The sequence below is a fragment of the Zalophus californianus genome, chromosome 2 (genome assembly GCF_009762305.2).
Source record: "Zalophus californianus isolate mZalCal1 chromosome 2, mZalCal1.pri.v2, whole genome shotgun sequence".
Lineage (NCBI taxonomy): Eukaryota > Metazoa > Chordata > Mammalia > Carnivora > Otariidae > Zalophus > Zalophus californianus.
In genome coordinates, this window is record NC_045596.1 from 32,424,106 (window position 1) to 32,445,707 (window position 21,602).

The window sequence follows — 21,602 nt, forward strand, 5'->3', positions numbered from 1 at the left end:
ATTTTGAGTTGATTTTTGTGTATGGGGTGAGCTAGTGGTCCAGTTTTCCCAACACCACTTATTAAAAAGACTCTCCTTTCCCCGTTATATATTCCTGGCTCCTCTGTCACAAATTAATTGACCATATATACATAGGTTTATTTCCGAGCTCTCTATTCTGTTCCATTGATCTTCACATCTCCTGTCTCCTATGTGCCTGTTTTTATGCCGATACCACACTGTTTTGTTACTACAGCGGTGTAATAGAGGCTCAGGAAATGTGTTCTTCCTTCTCAAGGTTGCTTTAGCTAATCAGGATCTTTTGTGGTTCCATACAAACATTAGGATTGTTTATTTATTTTTGTGAAAAAATATCATTGGAAACTGACAGAAACTGCACCGAATCTGTAGATTGTGTTGGGTAGTGTGGACACTTTAACAGTTTTGATTCTTCCAATCTGTGAGCACAGAATATCTGTCTTTAATTTCTTACACCAATGTCTTATAGTTTTCAGCGTACAGGTCCTTCACCTCCTTGGTTAAATTTACACATATTTCATTCTTTTTTATGTACTTTTAAGTGGGATTGTTTTCTTAATCTCTGATAGTTCATTATTAGTGTATAGAAATGCAACAGATTTTTATATATTGATTTTGTATCCTGAAACTTCACTGAATTCATTTATTAGGCTTTAACAGTTTTTTAGTGGTCTTTAGGGTTTTCTGTATATACCATGTCATCTGCAAATAGTGACACTTTAACTTCTTCCTTTCCAATTTGTATGCCTTTTCTTTTTTTTCTTGCCTAACTGCTCTGGCTAGGATTTCAAGTACTATGTGTTTAATTAAAAGTGGCAAGAATAGCGATCCTTATCTTCTTTCTGATCTTAGAGGAAATGCTTTTAAGCTTTTAACCATTGAGAAGGATGACAGCTATGGGCTTCTCCTCTATGGCCTTTATTATGTTGAGGTATGTTCCCTCTATACCCTCTTTGGTGAAGTCTTTTATCATCAGTGGATGTTGAATACTGTTAAAATGCTTTTTCTGTTATCTACTGACTGATCATATGATTTTTATTCATTTTCTTAATGTGGTATATCACACTGATTGGTTTGTAGATGCTGGACTATCCTCGCATCCCTGGAATAAATCCCAGTTGATCATGGTGTATAATCCTTTTAACATATTTTTGAATCCAGTTTGCTAATAGATTGCTTAGGAGTTCTGCATCTATGTTCATCAGGAATATTGGCCTATTACTTTCTTTACTGTGGTATCCTTGTCTGGTTTTGGTAGTCAACTAATGCTGGCACATAAAATGAGTTTGGAAGTGTTCCCTCCTCTTCTATTTTTTGGAAGAGTTTGAGAAGGATTGGTATGAATGCTTTAAATGTTGGTAAAATTCACCAGTGAAGCCATCTGGTCTTAGACTTTTGTTTGCTGGGAGGTTTTTTGCTTACACATTCAACCTCCTTTCTAGTAATTGGTCTGTTCAGATTTTCTGTTTCTTCATGATTCAGTCTTGTAAAGTTATACGTTTCTAGGAATATTCATTTCTTTTCTAAGTTGTTTCATTTGTCAGTGTGTAGTAGTTCATAGTAGTCTTTTATGATCTTTTGTATTTGTGTTACCCGTTTAATATCTCCTCTTTCATTTCTGTTTGAGTCCTTTTCTCTTGGTGAGTCTAGCTAAAGGTTTATCTATTTTCTTTAACCAGCTCTTAGTTTTATTGTTCTTTTTTATTGTCTTTTTAGTCTCTTTCCTTTATTTCTGCTCTTTGTTATTTTCTTCCTTCTATTAACTTTAGTCTTAGCTTGTTCTTCTCTTTCTAGTTCCCTGAGGTATAAAGTTAGTTATGTTCAACTTGAGATCCTTCTTGTTTCTTGATGTAGGCATTAATTGCTATGAGCTTCCCTCCTAAAACTGCTTTTGCTGCATCCCTTAAGTTTTGGTATATTGTCTTAACATTTTCATTTGTCTCAAGATATTTTTTCTTTTGATTTCTTCTCTGACCCACTGGTTGTTCCATACCATGTTGTTGAATCTCCACATATTTTTGAATTTTCATTTTCTTCTTATAAATGACTTCTAGTTCCATACCATTGTGGTTAGAAAAGATGTTCAGTCTTCTTAAATTTGTTGCCTTGTTTTCAATAGCCTAACCCATGATCTGTCCTAGAGAATGTTTCATGTGTGCTTAGGTCTGTGTATTCTGCTTTTGGATGAAATGCACTGTAAATGTCTGTTAAGTGTGGTGTTTCCTTACATTGATTTCCTGTCTGGATGATTTATCCACTGTCTGTCCCCTACTCTTATTATATTGCTATTTCTCCCTTTAGACCTTAATTTTTGCTTTGTATCTTTAGATGCTTCTATGTTGAGTGCATACTTACAAATGTTATATCCATTTTTGTGTTGACATTTTTATCATTGTATAATGACCTTCTTTTGTCTGTTACAGACTTTGATATAAGTAAAGTTATTCCAGCTTTCTTTTGATTTCCATTAGCCTGGAATATCCTTTCCATTCCCTTCACTTTCAGTCTGTGTCCTTAAAACCGAGTCTCTTGTCACCATCAGGATAGATGGATATTGTTTTTTTAATCCATTCAGCCACTCTTGATCAAAGGATCTAGCCAATTTGCATTTAAAGTAATTATAGACAGATATGGACTTACAAAATAGCCAGAAAACAATAAAAATGGCAGTAAGTCCATTGTTCCTTTCTTTTCTTGCTCTATGATTTAATGACTTTCTACAGGGGTATGCTTAGATCCCTTTTATCTTTCGTGCATCTACTGTAGATTTTTGTTTTGTGGGACCATGAGGATTACATTCAACCTATTTTAAGTTGATAAGTTCTGAGGCTCTACATTTTTACTCCCCGTTCTGTTTTTGATATCATAGTTTGTATCTCTGCATCTTGGGTGTCCATTATTGTCATGGTTATTTTTATTACTTTTTTAAGTGATTAACCCACCACCATTACAACAAGATTATTCTGAACTTATATATTAACCGTTAAGCATTCAGATTTATACTTTCATATGTTTTCCTCTTATTAACCAGCACTTCCAGCTTAAAAGAAGCACCTTTAAGATTTCCTGTAAGGCTGGTCTAGCGGTGATGAACTCCTTTAGCTCTTCCTTGTCTGGAAAACTGTCTTTCAATTCCGAAGTACAATACTGCCAGGTAGAATATTCTTGGTTAGCATTTCTTTTCTTTCACAGCAGTTTATGAGTATGTCATGCCACTGTCATCTAGTCTGCAAAGGTTTCTACTGAAAAAGTTGCTGATGGTATTACAGGGGTTCCCTTGTATGTAACAAGTTGCTTCTCTCCTTTAGCTTTTGGCAATTTAATTATAATGTGTCTTGGTGTGGGTCTCTTTGGGTTCATCTTGCTTGGAACTCTGGCTTCCTGGATCTGGATGTCTGTTTCCTTACCCAAGTTAGGGAAATTTTCAGACTCTCTCCTCTCTTTTAGGACCCTTATAATGTGAATATTGGTTGATGTTACCCCATAAATCCCTTAAACTGTAATCACTTTTTTTTCATGCTTTCCTTTTTGCTGTGCGGATTAGATGAGTTCCATTGACCTGTCTTCAGTTTCACTGATCCTTTCTGTTCATTTATTCTGCTTTTGAACCTTTTTATTGTATTTTCCAGTTCAGTAGTTGTATTCTTCAAGTCTGTGATTTGTTTAGTACTTTCTTCACTTTGTTCATGAATTGTTATGACCATTACTGTCTTTATCATGTAAATCACTTACTTCCATTTCATTACGGGCTTTTTCTGAGGTTTTACCTGTGTTTTTGTTTGGAACATACTCCTCTGTTCCCTCATTTTCATTGACTCTGTGTTGGTTTCTATGCATTAGCTAAGACAGCCACCTCTCCCAGTCCTGAAGGAGTGGCCTCATGTAGGAAATGAGCCTAACCATTCAACACTGCCCTGGTTCTTCTTTCTTAGTTGCTCCCAAGACCTGTCAGTATCCTGAAGGGGGGAATCTCAGTCAGCACCTAGATGCAGGCTGATTGGAAGCCGAACCTTCAGGCCACAGTTATTAAATTAAGTAAATAAGCCTCTTTCATAAAGACCAGGCATTTCTGTCTGCTGCCTCTGCTTGAAGCCCTGGAAGACTAGCTGGTTAAGAATGGTTTCTGTTTGTGGCAGTCCAGTTGGGACTTGCAAACGTAAAACCCTGCTGGCCACCAGAGTTAGGTGATTAAGGGGTGTCCTCTGGGTGGCAGCAGAAACTGGAGTGCCAGACTTGTGCACAAGTTCCTTTTTGACAGAGATTGGCCACCGGGCACAAGGCAGAGAAGGAACACAAAGATGGTGCCTGCTAGCCTCTACAGTCTCAGCAGAGTGTTGCCGCTGGCCCCTAAGTGTGTTAAATTAGAAGACTCCCCCTCAAGCCAAAGCTGTTAATGGGCCTTTTTCACAGACAGACTGGGTGCATTTCAGTCTGCTGCCTCTGAGCTGGGCCCTGGGAGATTAGCCACTGTGGGTCCATGTGATCTCATTTTGAACTGTTTTTTTAGTTTGCCATATCCTTTTAGTTCTCATGGATACAAGGCCCGTTGCCTTTTAAAGCTAGAGGTTTTGGAGGCCCATCTCTCAGGTGGAAGTCTTAAAAGTCAGGGCATCAGATGGGGGGTCCAAACCCTTCACTCCTCAGGGAGAAGCTAGGAGTTGTTGAATTCCCTCCTGGTTGTGTGTCTTCATGGGGTGGGGGACGAGTGTATGGCAAGATTTTCTCATACTCTCCTACCCGTTTTTGATGTGGGTTTTTTCTCGGTCACCTGATGCGCAGGAGTTGCCCAGCTAGTTTCTGGATCTCTTTCAGAGGGACTTGTTCCATATGTAGCTATAGATGCACTGTGTCCATGGGAAGAGGTAGTTCAGGATCTTCCTACATTGCCATTTTGAACCAGAACCTATCTATCTCACAATTTCTGTGAATCAGCAATATAGGCATGGCTTAGCAGAGTCTTCTGTTCAGGATCTCACAAGGCTGCGATTGGCTGGAGCTGCAATCTAATGAGACTCTTGTCCAGCCTGTTGGTGAATTCCATTCTTACCGTGAGAGTACTGAGGCCCTGAGATCCTAGAAGCAGCCCTCAGTTTTCTAACACATGGCATTCCCTACAACGTGGAACTGTGCTGCTTCTAGTCCAGCATAAAAGTCTCTTCTAAGCCTGTGAAGTTCAAGGGTTTACATGGAGTTTATATGCAGATTTGGGGGGCAATGCCCTTTTCAGAATATTATCCCTATCATTTCAGTAGTTCTGGCAAGCCCGAACTCTATTCTCTCTCTGCGCTAGTAAGACTAGGACTTCACTGTCCTCATGGACTTACCCTCAGGTGCAAACACATATGAAGATGAATCTTACCCAGTGGACTTCTCTTCTTTCAAGAGTTTACCCCTTTCCAATTTCTACCAGCTTTTGGTTGCTCTTCCGATGCCTTTGAATAGTTATATTTTGTCCTGAGTTTGTAACTATTATCTGCAGGAGGATACTCTGCAATTCCACCAAAGGAGGATCTTATGTTTTTAACACAGACTCTCCACACTATCCCTGCATTAAAGTAGAGGCTTAGTCCCATGGTTCCTATATACTTGTGGATATGCTCTGGGAAGTTATGATTATGCTACAATTGTGACTAAAAAGTCACTATAAATGTCTTATTGTACAATGAATATTAGTTGAGGCTACTGTTCACTGACTCGTTTTAGATAAGGAACCATTAATGACCATTTAGTTTCAGGAAAATCTTCACAGATTGCTGAGCACTTACCTTGCACTTTCCCATTCTTCCCAGTAAAGTGGCTATTACCATCACCCTCACTTTATAACAAACAGTTTAACAGTTCGCATGTACTTTCAGATTTAAACTCAATGCTGATTATACACCAGAGGTTTCTAACTTGAATAGTCATCCTGCTCCACGTTCCAGAAATGAGCAAAAACTTCTTTAGTATAGCTTGGCTTTATTAGTGCATGCCAGTTACTTGAAACACTTCTAAAGACGTGGGGTTTTTTTCTTTTTTTTTTGTCTTTTCTAGATATGTTCCTGAAAAGATTCCACAGGAAGCCAAGTTTCTACCCCTAGTGGCTTCTGGATACAGAAAAAAGACAGACTCTCCAGGTCACAGACATTGTACAGTTGCCATTGTAGAGTGGCAAAACAGTGACATATAGCCTTGCTGTTCGCTATACCTCGTAGAGTTCCTCTTCAAAGTCTTACATATTCTATGCTCTGCACTGTTAATAGTAGCCTATGATGTAACTGTAAATATTCTTTTTGATAACTTTTATATTTTGAAATATCTCCTTTAAAATAAAATTGTTTAGATATTTGTAATGTTTTACAAATTGGGATTTGGAGACAGAAAAAGGGAGATAGCATTGTGAAGTTTGGGCAGCACAGACATTAACACTTAAAAGTTTGAAATGGGAAGTTTAGCAGAATCAGTCTTAGAATAAAAACACCAATTTGAAAGAATGAAACTATAAACCATAAGCTTCTATCTCCTGAGTTGTTAATTCCTTTCACAAAATTAAATCATTTGATTTCCCCTGAAGATGTGCATTTTCCAGAATCTTCCCCATATCACACACACGCCCATTTTTCCTACATCAGTATATGCTTCCTTGCCAGACAAAGCCAATGTCACCAAAGTCTGAGCAGCTGGCAGAAATGAGTCAGCCTAACTCTGAATGTTAACAGTATAGCCACCAGCATCCTGAGTATTACAAAGGTACCTGCAAGCCTATGGTAGTACCCGAGTGACAATGTTTTATCACATCCAAGTATCCACATACATGATGCCTCCAACTTTATGATCTGATCTTCCTCCCACAAAGCCTGGCTAGAGAACAAGCCAGAGGCCTTGGCTTTATCAAGTGATACAAGTCATTATCACTAAACCCACCTATCATCCTCTTGTTTTCCCATTATCATTGGAGGGATGTTGTAAAGTTATAGGACTAAGAGCCATAGGCACCCATAGCATTGGGATCTGTGAGAGTAAAGCACATATTTGGGGAGTTATGGGCTTTAAACATTCACTAATAAACATTCACTAATAAGCATAATTACACCAGAACTTATGTAGGAAGATACTCCTCCCAGTACATACAATACTGCTTGTTAATAACTTCAAGAGGCCAAATAATGTTGCTGCAATAATGGACCACAAAAACTTAACAGGATGAAGGATAAAGCACAGTAGTTTGTTACAGCTTCCAAAATGGCCAAGACACAATGGATCTCAAAAGAAGTATGCAGTTTTATTCTGCAAAGACATGTGGCATCACGTAGCTCCAACAGATCCATGTTGTCCTATTTTAAAGAGCATATTTATAACCTCTAATTCTAAAAGTTATTTATCTTATACACTGATAATGCCAATCACAGAGCATTTAGAATTATTAACAAAATCATAATTTACAAGTAAACTCATATTCATTGTTCTGGCTGCAAGGAGATTACACTCCCTTTCCTGGGGAATAAAAAACAAGTAGGCAGACATGACTTTCGTATCAAAAAGCAATAGAAACAGAAGATTTATGCGAAAGAAAACCATGCTCACCCCACTGGTGAGGTGAGGCAGTCGTCAATCAAGGAGATCTTCACTGAAGCAGAAGTTTCGAGCTGGGCTTTAACAAAGAGAGGGGCAAGGCTGAAGGCAACATTTTATTCCCATAATGAACTTAGTCTACATGAAAGACATTTTTCACACTGGTAAATACACTTTAAATGTCTCAAGAACTTCATGTCTCACCTCCCAAACAATACTGTCAATTACTTAAAGGGAAGAAATAGTATCCTAATTTTACATTCCTTTTAGCACATACCTCGGAACATTTACTGACAAAATTTCAAAACAGCTAGACAGCTAAATTCCAGGGTACTTCCACAGCCTCAGAGCCACTCAGCAGGTACAGTTACAGGGACAATCTAAAATTCCAGTACGGTTCGTGGAATCAGACACAGGGCAGAACCAGAGCTCCCAGAGGCAAAGTAAACAAAAGCCAGCATTCATTTTGTCCCAAGTCAGAGTGAGACTAAGAATCTGACCTGACCTAGACCCTACTGGTTTGAACGTGATGACTTGAGACTCTGGAAGGCTAAAAATGTGGCAGTCCTTTTACAGCCCCCCATCCCCTCCAGTGATGCCACAGAGGCCTCTCCATGACATGCTGTTCACAACAGAGATATGGCTGGCACTCATAGAGGTAATCAAGTTGGGAATGAGAGTCTGACTAACGGCCAAAGTTCTGCTTCACACAGCTGGTTAGTGAGGAATAGTTAGCTTTTTACCCAATCATTTGCAAACTAATAAGGAATGTAATATACCAACATACTATTTTACTGTACAAGATGCCATTCTTAAGAATTTGCACGTCATGTGGAACATGTTTATTCCTGATTTATATTTTGTAAGATATTTGACAATATACAAAGAATACCAGTTCTAGGTGGTGATTGTTTTGTATTACGATTTATTTACAAAATTTCACCACATAATAGTAACTACCTTTTTAAAAAAAACCGGCATTGGTCCTATAAAGGCCATTAGGATAAATTCTTAAGCCTACAAAAGTTGCCTTAATACCAACGTTCCCAGGCATATTATTGTTAACTAAAATCTGACTCCAAAGCGCACATGTAGTTTCTGATTATACACAGTCAATATGAAGCACAATCTAATTAGATTGACAGGGGACAGTGGAGGACCCAAGCAGTCCTATCAACCTCTATAAGAGGTGTATGTTAGCCTACTGGTTACATCCCTCTAGCTGTACCACCGTTTATTTATAATGGGACCACGGAGTTGCCCCATTACGCTAAAATATGATTCCTTTGGAAAAAACAAGGCATTATCTAGACAAGCTAGACCGGTCAATGGGGTGAGTAAAAAGTGGCTGTCAGTAGTGAAAAACAGTTTCATTTCACTTCTTTGAACTTTTTCCTTTTCCTTTTCTGGACTCTTTATCTTTTTCTGATTTTGAAGGCTTTGAAGATTTTGTCTTTTTCTGTTGGGAGAGAAGAATGCACAAGATAGTTAATAGCTGTATTTATGAGGCAATGAAATAAGTCAATTTCTACAATAAAGCAAATCTTTACCTGCAACGTAATAGAAAGGTTGCAAACATCTTCACCTACCACTACACCAGATGAGCCTTCTTTCAAGGAACAACTGGGCTAGTTGGAGTCTTTAACTACAGAAAAGCTATTTAGAATCTAGAACTTCGGAGGGGGAGACGAACCATGAGAGACTATGGACTCTGAGAAACAAACAGGGGGTTCTAGAGGGGAGGGGGTGGGGGGATGGGTTAGTCTGGTGATGGGCATTAAAGAGGGCACGTATTGAATGGAGCACTGGGTGTTATACACCAACAATGAATCATGGAACACTACATCAAAAACTAATGATGTAATGTATGGTGATTAACAATAAAAAAAAATTTTAAAGAAAAAAAATTAAAAAAAAAAAAAAGCATCTAGAACTAAGATACGTTCCCCAGGCATACAGTTTCTTGGATTTAGGAGATAGGTGTATTTAGGAAAGACAAAATGAGCAGGAGATAATTTACTAATAAGGTAATGTTTCAATGAAGAATCTCCTTTTCTTTCAGTTTCCGATTAGAGATCTAAACACGTTCGGTTTGAGAAGGGGAGAGAGGGAGACAATCTTATGTCTACACAAGACCAGAGAGCTGTACCAGAGGAGGCTGCTCTTCCTACCCTTGCATATACAGAACAGAGATGAGGGACAAGAATGACACACAGTAAGGAGAGAAGAGAACACAGACAATACTCCTCTGCCTCAGCCAAAGGTACACAGGCTGATACCATAAACGGTTTTAATCTTTCCCAGCACAACACAAGACTGTTTCATTCTGAGAAATTTCTATAGGCAGGTCAATGGCTATAGCAAAACACAAATTACAGAAGAGAGAAAGAGTTTCACTGAAAATGTTTTTCTTAATTAAACTGTAAAAAGATGTGTCTATGGTAAAGCACACACCAATGACCAAATAAAACCGGTACTTTTTCTAACAGCATATGACCATCATATGATGGCCTATTTTCTTGCCTTCTTCCACTATTGTAAGCAGCTATTTATAAGAATAAAATCTACACCTTCTCTACCCTCAACGTGATGAACGTAAAAACTTAAAACAGGCCCTGAATAATTTCAGAAGGCGAGTTGTACACAAGAAAAGATAAACTACTGAGGGCATATCATGGCATTTCCTGTCTGTAGCTTAAAATACTACCTTGATCATTGCATCAGTTTCCACAGAGTCTTGGTCTTTCTCATCAGATTGAGAGTCATCTTCATTTAACTCTTCACTGTATTCAGAATCCAGTGCTGGGCCTGTGCTGTGTCTGGGTATCTTTACTGCCTGAAGCGAATATGGAGTAAGGTGGGCTTCCTTATTGTAAGTTCTTGTGAAGGCTGCTTTCACCTACAGGAAAGGAATAGAAGAGGCTGTTAAAAATATAGGTGCCAAACAATCCTTTTAAACCAAAAGTTTTGTGAGATCCTGCAAGATCCTCGAAATATTCTGCAAAATATTTACGCATGTACATGTAAGTGTACTTATATACCTTTTTCTACGGAGAAGTTCTATGTTTTTCACGACATTCTTAATAGAGACAATGACTCAAAAATAAGAACTAGTATTTGGGAATATTAGGCAGGCAAAAAAAGAACTTAAGCTCATCACTTTTGCCCATTTAGTGCATCCCACAGTTCTACAAAGTGAGAAGCACAGTGAATCAATAAATCAAAAAAGACTTACAATAAGGTACAAGTTAAAGTTGGCCTTTAACTACCACAAAATACATAAAGTACCTTTATCATAATAATGGTTAATTCAAAATACTAAGTAACTTGAAAGCCTTAACTTGAAGCTTCTAAACATAATTGTAGAATTAGTCCTTGAATTCTCACAATGGAGGTCTCTCATGAGAGAATTCACCCATAACCATAAAGTCAGATCAAAATTTGAGACAAGGCAAGCCATAGAGAATATATCTTCTAAAACAGCACCAAAGTGGGGCGCCTGGGTGGCTCAGTTGTTAAGCGTCTGCCTTCGGCTCAGGTAATGATACCACAGTCCTAGGATCGAGCCCTGCATCAAGGCTCCCTGCTCAGCGGGAACCCTGCTTCTCCCTCTCCCACTCCCCCTACCTGTGTTCCCTCTCACTGTGTCTCTCTCTGTCAAATAAATAAATAAAATAAAACAGCACCAAAGAAACAGGGAGAGTATGAGGTACTGGAGATTACAGATCCATGGTATGTCATTTTAGTTTTTTCATGCTCATTATATAAAGAAAGTAGAGGATACATTATTACATAATAAACTGTCCAACTATAATAAATACTAAATTCACAGATTAGGCAGACTGAGAAAAAGTATAAAAATCCTCAGCCAATAAACACATCTTTCTTCTCGTAATGTATTACCACCACCTGACTTACTTCCCCAGGCTCATCCACCCGCCTTTACATGGAATACAATTATATATTGGCTTTTCAGATTTCATGTCTTGCTTTTCCACTCAACATAAAGCAATGATAAAACTACAAATCGTTAAGATCAAATCCAGAAGTCCATTCTTAATACTGCACTCAAATAGTATCTTTGGAAAGCACAGGCCATAAGAAGCAAAAAGCATTTAAGGGGAAAAAATTAAACCTTTTTAAAGCACCTACAACATCTCTGAAATACTCCTACTACAAACCTGTAATCACAAAGTGACGGAGAACCAGTGAGTTACACAATTTACCTTGGGGTCCAGCTTGGAGAAGGGACTAGATTTGCCTCCCCAGCTGCTAATTTCCATGATATTCTCAAAGTCTTCTTTCATCAAGTAGTAGGTGTCCATAAGAGCAATAACGTCCTGTACTCCTTCTACCCCCTGTGAGGTCAAGGGCTGTACAAGTGCATCCCTTATATGGGACAGATAATCCATGTTTACAGTCCTTTTGCTGGAATAAGTTCTTAAACCAAAACAAAAGAGACATAACTGTAGTCAGTGGCAAACCACCACCAACTCAAGTCACACTGTGAAGTTCAATTCACTTTTAATAATGCCCAATGTAATGTCTACTATTTAACAGCTGGTAGAGAAAGCCTAGCACTACACCATCAGGATGATGGACACATACCAGTGTGCTCAAAGGGAATGAATTTTCTACTTCTCTGGATCAGTGAATGAAAAACACAAATGTAGGTTCTACTTCCAACCTACTCTCAAGGCCTGGGTAACAACAGAATTTCTATGTGCTCATACTTAATACAGCCAAAAGATTACTCATTCCCAGTTCCAAATGTTAAAAGCATCAGTAAAAGGCAGTGAGATTTTCTACCTCAAGTTCCACTGCTACTTACTACATGAGGGTCTGCAATACCTTTTGATCTGATTATAACATACAAAATTATATATGAGTATTGCCCTCATATTTCCTAATAGGGTTACTCTGAAATCTTTAGTTCTAAAGCAGGGCTTTCCCCAAACTAAGAAAACTGCAGAAAATGTCCCTGCACAATCACAAGGTGATCCACACGTGTGAGGGGAAGGCTTCAGGAAAAAGTCTGCTGAGAACTACAATGTTATCATGAAATGACTTTCTCTCACGCTCTTAAATACTGTCACTCAAAGACAGAAAATAGATGAACAAAACAAAATGCCACCAATCTAAATCTTTCCAATCCAGCTGCCTCCATCATCAAATGAGGCAATTATATGTGTGCATAATCCAAACGAGAAACCTCAAAAGCTGTTAGGCTTCAGAACCCATAAAAATGTTAAAATTATTAATGGGTCCTGCTCTTGCCTTCAGGTAACTGAGTCTTGAATAGTTCTCTTGATTAGAAATCTAGAACCCTGCCCCCAACTGTTTTACTACCTAGGCAAAGAATCCAAAAAAACCCTTATTTTAAATTCACCCATTTCCTCTAGATTCAGTCTTCCATAATCAAGCACAACTAGTACTTAGAAAGCCAAGTATGAGCCCTAAGCCACAGTGCCTAAGAAAACCATGAAACTTTTTCAAAAGTATTCTCTTATATTTTGTTGTATTACTGTTACCTGTTACTCCAAATCACAGAGAATTCAACTCTAGAAAAGTCTAAAGGTATCTAGTGTTCCTAAATCAAGGGTTCTTAACCTCAGAAATCTGTAATTCCCCTAGCATTGTTTGTGCATTAGCGCATTTGGGAGTAATAAAGATCAAAGAGCTTTTAGATTCTCAAAGGCATCTATAACCCCGACAAGAACTAATAATAAAATCGCACTTCCATTTTTAAAGATAAAGAGAAACTGTTATCTATGAAAGTTCAATGACTTAATCAGGGTTAAAAAGTTAAATAGGAAGGTCCTGATTTACTTTAAAAATTGTGAAATTCACTGTAGATGTCCTTTGATGATGACAATGTCCTGTGTGTGATTCATTAGGGAACATTTACCAACCAATTTTATATGCTGGATGGGTAGGCCTCAGCTCCTACCACCAGAAATGTTCGGTCTAATGGAAGAAGGGGACAGATACAGAAAAGCACAGCCACAAAACAAAGTGGAAGTCCAGTGCTCACAAGCTACATGAATATGGTGGGGGAGTCAAAGGCGGATACCCCTAGGGCACAGGGATGCATCACCTTTTTAAAAAACAGAGGGCAGGGGATAGGAAAAGAGCTGAAAGCCAGGCCTTCCGCATGAGCAATGAGAACAGCGGTGGGAAATGCAACCTTTCTAATTTCTAGAGGCCACAGACATCCCTTGGCTCATGGTCTCTTTTCCCATCTTCAAAGCCATCAATGTAACATCTTAAAATCTCTTTCCCTCTGACTTGATACGGCTGCCTCCCCCCCGCTTTTTTTTTTTTTTTTTTTTTTTGGTAAAGACCCTTATAATTACACTGAGCCTGCCCATATAATCCAGGACATTCTTTGCATCTTAAGGTGGCAATAAATTTGTGTTATTTTAAACCATTAAGTTTTGGTAATTTGTTACAGCAACAACAGGAAACAATTACAAGAGTGGCAAAAAAAGACCCATGCCATAGGCTAAGAAGAGGGACCACAGGTAGGAAGTAGAAATCTACAGGAAGAAGAAAGGAACCATTTCAGTTCAACTTCAGACAAAAAGTTAAGAGTGGACCAATGTTAACATTCCCTCCAGAGATCAGAAAGAGAAATAAGACTGCTCAAGTAGTTCTTCATGGTTAAAAATAAATTCCTAAAGTTCACTTAATATGTGCATGCACATTTTCTAAGTTTCTAAACTTTAACAAATTGTACCAAATAACAAGAATTTTTGGACTTCATTAAACTTCTCCAGCCACATTGATTTTCAATCATCTGCACGTCTGCCTCCTGTTGTTACATGCTAAACTGGGTCCCCTATCCTGAAGGACTAGGTCAGTTTACTACTAGGATAGGTACTGTATCCTAGTATCCTACTAGGACTATTTAAATAGTCCCCCTTTTCCTATTAAATTATTCGGAAGCTGAAACATTATGTACGCCTACTAGTAACAGGCACAGTCAGGATAAAGAGCAGCACTACCTCAGATTTACATAGCTTGAAAATTTGTCTTAAAGTTACGGCACATCTACCAACTGGGCTTATTCTCCAAAGTATCCTTTGAAGTGACAAATACAGTATTATACTGATTATAGATAATAAAACTCAGGCCCACAAAATATAAGGAACTTATCCAGGATCATTTATCTAGTTAGCAATAAAATCAAAACTGAAACACAAATCTTTTGACTTATGCTATCCTCACTGGACAAAGGTTAAATAAATACACTACACTGATCAAATGCCAGACATGAACTAATACCACTTACCTGAGACTCATGTGCAGTGCTAGGTCCTGTACAATACGATCATGTTTGCCGGTAGATGAGTGCTTCCCCAACCAGCTTGGGAAGGCAGGAAACTGAGTCATGTACCCTCTCATTAACTCTCCAGGAAGAACACTGGCATAAATGGCCTGAAAAAAATCAATTGCAGTCCACAATTTGAATTCAGTACAAAGTTGCTTCCTACACAGCTACTGGCTTCCAAAGAGTCTCGAGCAAATAAAGCAACACTGCCCCAGGTACCTAATTCCAGGGCATCACACCCTTTCCCTCTGTCTCTCCTCTGTCAGTATGGGAAACCACTCCCGGAGAAAACAACGGATCAGTCCGAAACATGTTATGGCCCTCAGATCATCTGGCAGTTCAGCCTCCTCAACCAACTGATCCCAACATCCCAGTTACTGCATGATGCAGAAAAGACTTTAAGAAGAATACAATTGGGGTGCCTGGGTGGCTCAGTCGTTAAGCATCTGCCTTCGGCTCAGGTCATGATCCCAGGGTCCTGGGATCGAGCGCTGCATCGGGCTCCCTGCTCGGCGGGAAGCCTGCTTCTCCCTCTCCCACTCCCCCTGCTTGTGTTCCTGCTCTTGCTATCTCTGTCAAATAAATAAATAAAATCTTAAAAAAAAAAAGGAACATGATTGTCTTTAACATAAACTATTGATAGCACAGGTAGATCAAAGCATGGAAAACTGAAGAGAGTATTAAGTAAACTGGTACTTGAGAAAAGATTTTTAAAAAGGTATCCTTGATATTTTCTAGATCCAGGGCTCATACTTTTTTAAAGTTGGAATTATACATAAATTTTGTATCCTGCTTTATTCTAATAATATTCTCTCATAAGCATTTTTCATATTAGACAATCTTTATAATTTTAAGGAATGCATAATATTCCATCAAGAGTATTTACCATAATTAATCATTCTCTAACTGCCAGACATGGAGATTTTCTCCGATTTCTTACAGTATCAAAACTCATGTAATTATATTGTACATTCAGCTTTTCCTATGTTTAAAGTTATTTCTTTAGGATAAATTCTTAAAGATACAATTATTAGTTTAAAAAATGAACACTTGTAAAACATAAGAGAAAGGATTCTTTATATCCAGAATGAATCTTTGTTTTTTGTTTCCCAGCAATGTATAGGTAGAATTAAGAGAGGAGTAGGCCTTCCAGAAGTCCCTTGCTTATTATTGGGCCAATAATGCCGTATAAATATGCAAAACTCAAGAAGAAATAATATTCTTAATTGTGAAAGTTACCACCTAAATAAAGTACCAGTATAAAGCTGCCTCTTCATCAAGGAAGAAGACAATCAGAATTCACATATCAGAGAAGTAGCTGCTGACCTGCCCTGGCTGCATCTTCAAGTAGGAGCTACTTAGTCACCATCGGGGAGACTCAAGAATGACAAAAAAGAAAGGGATTCTTAAGCTAAAACAGAGGAAATAAAACTTTTGACTAACATCTTATTTATGTCCAGAATCTAATGTTCCTATTTCCATATGTCCATTTACATAAAGACATTTTGAAACCTTAAAAAGTAAGGCTATTTTTATGTTTCATTTTTATTAAGAAATAGACAGTTGTGACCCCAGAGTGTTTTAATCTAGAACAGACTTTATTTTTGCCCTAAGAGCCATAATGTTTCTCTGGTATTTCATATAACTACAGGAGCTCACAGCTATTCTGTTTTACTTAAAGCAGAGTCTGCATCTTAGGGATAGCCCTGTGCTTACTTACCTGTGTGGGCAGAAGACTCCAGTTTTGCTTACTCCGGATCTGACGGTCCACTAGGTCACCATCACATATGCTATCTGCTGCTCTGCTTAAAAGCATCAAGTGCTTTTTCATGTCACCCCTGCATAAATAAAGCAGTCTGGATCACACCACTGTCCATACCTCCTACCCCTCTCTCCCAGGAATATGGCCTTTGCTGTGCTGGGAGGGTACGAATTCTACCCCTCACTAGCTCTGAACACTCACCCTGCAGCTACAGGCTTCACATGTATGTAGTTCTCCTGGACAAAGAGGGGTGCTATTGAATAATCATGAAAGAACAGATCTGACTTGTCCACAAGTGACATATGAGCAGTCTCCTCTCCAGCTGCAAACACTTTCCGGGCAACATCAAATGGGCCCTAAAAAAAGGGAAGGACACACCTAGTAGAACGGCCAATGTCCAAAATACTGACAACATCAAATGCTGGCAGAGATGTGGAGCAACAGGAACTCTCATTTATTGCTAGTAGGAATACAAAATGGTAGAGTCGCTTAGAAGACAGATTGGCAGTTTTTTTACAAAACTAAATATACTCTTACCATACCATCCAGTAATTGTCCTCCTTGGTATTTATCCAAACGAATTGAAAACATACTACACAAAAAACCTGCACATGGATCTTTACAGCAGCTTTATTCATAACTGACAAAACTTGGAAGCAATCCAGATGCCTTTCATAAGGTGAATAAATTGTGGTACATCCAGACACTGGAATATTATTCAGCACAAAAAAGAAGTGAGCTATAATAAGGCGATGAAAAGATATGTAGAAACTTTAAATGCACATTACTAACTGAAAGTAGCCAATCTGGGGGTGCCTGGGTGGCTGTTGGTTAAGCGTCTTACTCTTGATTTCCACTCGGGTCATGATGTCAGGGTCGTGAGATCGAGCCCTGCATCATGGAGCCCACTTAAGATTTTCTCTCCCTCTCTGTTTGCCCCTCCCCCCGCTCGCACTCACTCACGCGCTCTCTCTCAAAAAACAAAAAACAAAACAAAAAGCCAAACTGAAAAGGCTATACACTGTATGATTCCAACTACATGACATTCTGAGAAAGGTGCAACTATGAAGACAATAAAAAGATTAGTGATTGGGGCACCTGAGTGGCTTAGTCAGTTAAGCGGCTGACTCTTGATTTCGGCTCAGGTCATGATCTCAGGGACATGAGACTGAGCTCCGTGTCGGGCTCCACACTGAGCGTGGAGTCTACTTGTCCCTCTCCCTCTGCTCCTCCCCCTGCTCATGCTCTGTCTCTAAAATAAATAATCAAAAAAAAGATTGGTGATTGTCAGGATTTGGGGGAAGGGTTGGATGAACAGGAGGAGTACAGAGCATTTTTAGGGCAGTAAGTATTCTGTGTGATATACAATGGTGGATACAAGCTATGGTACATCTGTCAAAACCTATGGAATGTACATCGAGTGAACTAATCCTAATGTAAACTATGGCCTTTGGGTGATAATGATGTATCAGTGTAGGTTCAACTGTAACAAATGTACCACTCTGGTGGGGGATATTAATAGTGGAAGAGGCTGTAGGAGTCTGGAGACAGGTGATAATAAGGGAAGTCTTTATACCCTGTGCTAAATTTTGCTATGAAACTAAAACTGCTCTTAAAAAGTTTATTGATTTAGGGACGCCTGGATGGCTCAGTCGGGTAAGTGTCTGCCTTCAGCTCAGGTCATGATCTCAGCGTCCTGGGATCAAGTGCCACTTCAGGTTCCTTGCGAGGTGGGGAGCCTGCTTCTCCCTCTGCCTGCCACTCCCCCTGCTTGTGTTCTCTCTCTCTCTGACAAATAAATAAATAAAATCTTAAAAAAAAAAAGTTTGATTAAAAAAAGGGGGGAGAGAGAGGGGATTACAAACACTACTTAATCACTGCTTTTTTTTAGTTGACCCATTTTATCTTAATCACTGCTTTAACTGTAATAATAAATTCTGACTAGTGACTAGGTGAAATAGAACACAGACAATTAATACAGACTTCTGGTTTCAAGTTTCAGAGAGGTTATTAAATTATAGGCCATTTGAGGGGCGCATGGGTGGCTCAGTCGGTTAAGCGTCTGCCTTCAGCTCAGGTCATGGTCCCAGGGTCCCAGGGTCCCAGGGTCCCAGGGTCCCAGGATTGAGCCCCACATCGGGCTCCCTCCTCAGCGGGGAGCCTGCTTCTCCCTCTCCCACTCCCCCTGCTTGTGTTTCCTCTCTCGCTCTCTGTCAAATAAATAAATAAAATCTTTTAAAAAATAAATAAATTATAGGCCATTTGAAACAGATTATTCTGAAAATTCCAAAACTTCAATCCATGAAATCTATACATAAGGGACTCTGAAAAGACCATTTTATAACTACTGAAGCATGAATATAATTTAAAACTTCCATTTCTCATAATGTACAATGTACACTAACAGTCCTTGAGGAAAAATTCATTTGAATCAGAAAACCTTTTAGCAGCTGTCTTTCTTATTATAAATACCCACAAGTTCAATAGGTGTGTCAAGGAACTATAATAACTACTTCTACTAAGTTAATATGCGTAGAACAAAAATGCTTTAGCTTGAGAAAGTAACTAAGAAATGGAAATTTATTTTACCAGTCTGATATCCTTCTTGGCTCTATGAGAATCAGCCTTGGCCTGGTCATAGGTTAGTGCCTTACTTCGTGCACACCACATACTCAGATTGTGTAAAACCTAAGAGAAATCATAAATAAGACATGGTCAAGGTGAGACAATAATGCCATTCCTCCTCTCTGAAAAGTTGAAGGCATTAATTCAAAAGAATCAGCAACTATTAACATAATATGTATTTAATTTACCTGTCTGATATCTTGATTGGCTCCCAAAATTATTTCATTCATAGCTGGAGGGGGGATCTTCAAACCCTCTTTAAATGCAATAGACATCATAGCACCCTGAAATTGACAAAGGGGAATCCTAAATGGTTTTTTTTAAAGTCACATAATCAGATATTTTTAGAATATTTATCAGGTACTTTTAAAGGTAACTTGAGAAATACTGACCAAAAAATAAGGAGAGTGTGATGGAGAAAAAAAATTACAATCATTTTACCTTAATCTGTTCAACTCGAGGTCTTTGAAAACGAAGATCAAAACAATAATGAACCAAAGAACGAATCTTGGGATGATTTCTATCATTGCACATACAAATAATGGGAATTTTTGTATGTTTTATCAGACCAATTAATTCCTAAAAAGCAAATTTGCAACACAAAAATAATTATTTTAAAAAAAAACAACAAAATACTACACAATGTTTGTATTTTAGGTTTTGAAAACCTCAGCAACATTCTTTAATTGCTGTAAATATTACAGTACAATTAGTTCTTTAAATATTAAAAAAACTGTAACTACAACTAAAAATCAACAGTAAAACTGCAAAACTACAGTGCTACTTACCTGAATTCCTCCCCTGTCCTCATTGCCTGCCATGCCATCTACTTCATCCATGATGAGAGCATGTTTCGTGCTTACTGAATGGGCTGCTCCGCCTGACCCATGCTGAGAAGCTATGGGATGGGACAAAAAAGAGCAACGGTTCAAATGCTGCTGCTTTATTAAAAAAACATGTAAAACATTTTAAACCAAAATGCAAGAGGCACAAGAATATGCAGACGAAAAGAAATTCTCCCCCCGACCTTTGCCCCCTCGGGTATCCCTATACATATTAAAAACATGCGTGCATAAAAATATATATCTTGGTTTTCTCATTCACTATATTTTGGTGATCCGTTCCTTATCTGTAGCTATAGAACACCTCATTTTTTAAGGCTATTTAATAATATCCCATTTTACACATGTATCATAATCATTATGTACTGATAAAATATGAAGATGCTTCCAACCTTCTGCTATTACAAATCATACTAAATGAATATCCTTATATATATATGTCACTTTGCATATATCAATTGCTAAATTACAAGAGCTGGAATTTCTGGGCTAAAAGGTCTATATACTGTAACTTTTGAAAAATACTGCCAGACTACTCTCCAGAGTAGTATCAATTAACTAACACTCCCACCAGCCAGAGTGACATTACCTGAGCAAATCCTTTTTAATAATGATTTGCTACCATTGAAAGTACCAAGAAATCAGGTGACCGTGCAGTATCTACCATAAGTTCTAAATCTGCACTATTGAGTCTGTAGTTTGAGCATCTTATTTTTCCCATGGACTCTGGCCACACCACACCACCAGCTACAGCCTCAAACAGTGCCACCTTCACAGTTTCTTCTCCTCTGCTACCATCTTTGCCTATATGACCTCTTTCACCACAAATGATCCTCTTTCATCCTCCAAGGCCTGCTGAACAAATATCATCCTTACCCTGGCTTTCCCCAGTGCCCCAAATCAAACCATTTCTTCCTCTACAGGGCTCTATTACCTCACTCATCACATTGAATTACAATACTTTATTTACTCTCCCTCTTCACAAGATTCACCTGCGAATCCTCTAAAAAATGTGCAACGTGTATAAACATGTCCATATATGTATTTTAACACATTCTTAGAAACTAAGACCTGAAAAAAAAGAGGGGGGAACTATTGTCCTATAAGAATTCCATCAGCAGCCCCAGGATTTAGCAGGGTGCCTGGCACATAGTAATGCTCCATACTGATTCCTAAATGTTGAAGTGAACTTGTTTTCCTTACAAAGAAAACAGTTCAAATACCCACATACTTGAATAAAAGCCTGTGATGCTGGTATTATTCAGTGATTCAGCAACAACCTCCTTCAAACTGTTCTTACTCCGAGTGTCACTTGCATTCAGTTCCACGTAGCTATATCCCAATTCCTAATCAAAATATTGGAAACCATTACTGTCACAATAACTCTCCCAAAAAACAAGGCAATTAATGAAGAAAGTGGGCATAAAAATGACATAAGGAACCATGGATAAAAAAGACAAAGACAATGACA

General features: G+C 38.4%; 2 protein-coding genes across 7 annotated transcripts in view; one reads left to right on the forward strand and one right to left on the reverse strand.

Annotated features, from left to right (window-relative positions):
• WDR19 (WD repeat domain 19) overlaps nucleotides 1–6,354 on the forward strand; it is a 119,780-nt gene extending 113,426 nt beyond the window's left edge. For all 4 annotated transcript variants that reach the window (XM_027600214.2, XM_027600213.1, XM_027600215.1 and 1 more), the window contains one exon: nucleotides 6,052–6,354. The gene's annotated coding sequence lies outside the window, so the exon portion shown is untranslated. The remainder of the gene's footprint in view (nucleotides 1–6,051) is intronic.
• A 1,318-nt stretch (nucleotides 6,355–7,672) lies between these two features.
• RFC1 (replication factor C subunit 1) overlaps nucleotides 7,673–21,602 on the reverse strand; it is an 89,630-nt gene continuing 75,700 nt past the window's right edge. For all 3 annotated transcript variants that reach the window (XM_027600218.2, XM_027600216.2, XM_027600217.2), the window contains exons 15-25: nucleotides 21,363–21,477; nucleotides 20,078–20,187; nucleotides 19,731–19,868; nucleotides 19,478–19,573; nucleotides 19,254–19,352; nucleotides 16,866–17,020; nucleotides 16,623–16,740; nucleotides 14,864–15,009; nucleotides 11,796–12,009; nucleotides 10,277–10,468; nucleotides 7,673–9,028 (exon numbers count right to left, since the gene is read on the reverse strand). In XM_027600218.2, the coding sequence (XP_027456019.1) occupies nucleotides 8,945–9,028; nucleotides 10,277–10,468; nucleotides 11,796–12,009; nucleotides 14,864–15,009; nucleotides 16,623–16,740; nucleotides 16,866–17,020; nucleotides 19,254–19,352; nucleotides 19,478–19,573; nucleotides 19,731–19,868; nucleotides 20,078–20,187; nucleotides 21,363–21,477 (1,467 nt within the window). In that variant the 3' untranslated portion in view covers nucleotides 7,673–8,944. The remainder of the gene's footprint in view (nucleotides 9,029–10,276; nucleotides 10,469–11,795; nucleotides 12,010–14,863; nucleotides 15,010–16,622; nucleotides 16,741–16,865; nucleotides 17,021–19,253; nucleotides 19,353–19,477; nucleotides 19,574–19,730; nucleotides 19,869–20,077; nucleotides 20,188–21,362; nucleotides 21,478–21,602) is intronic.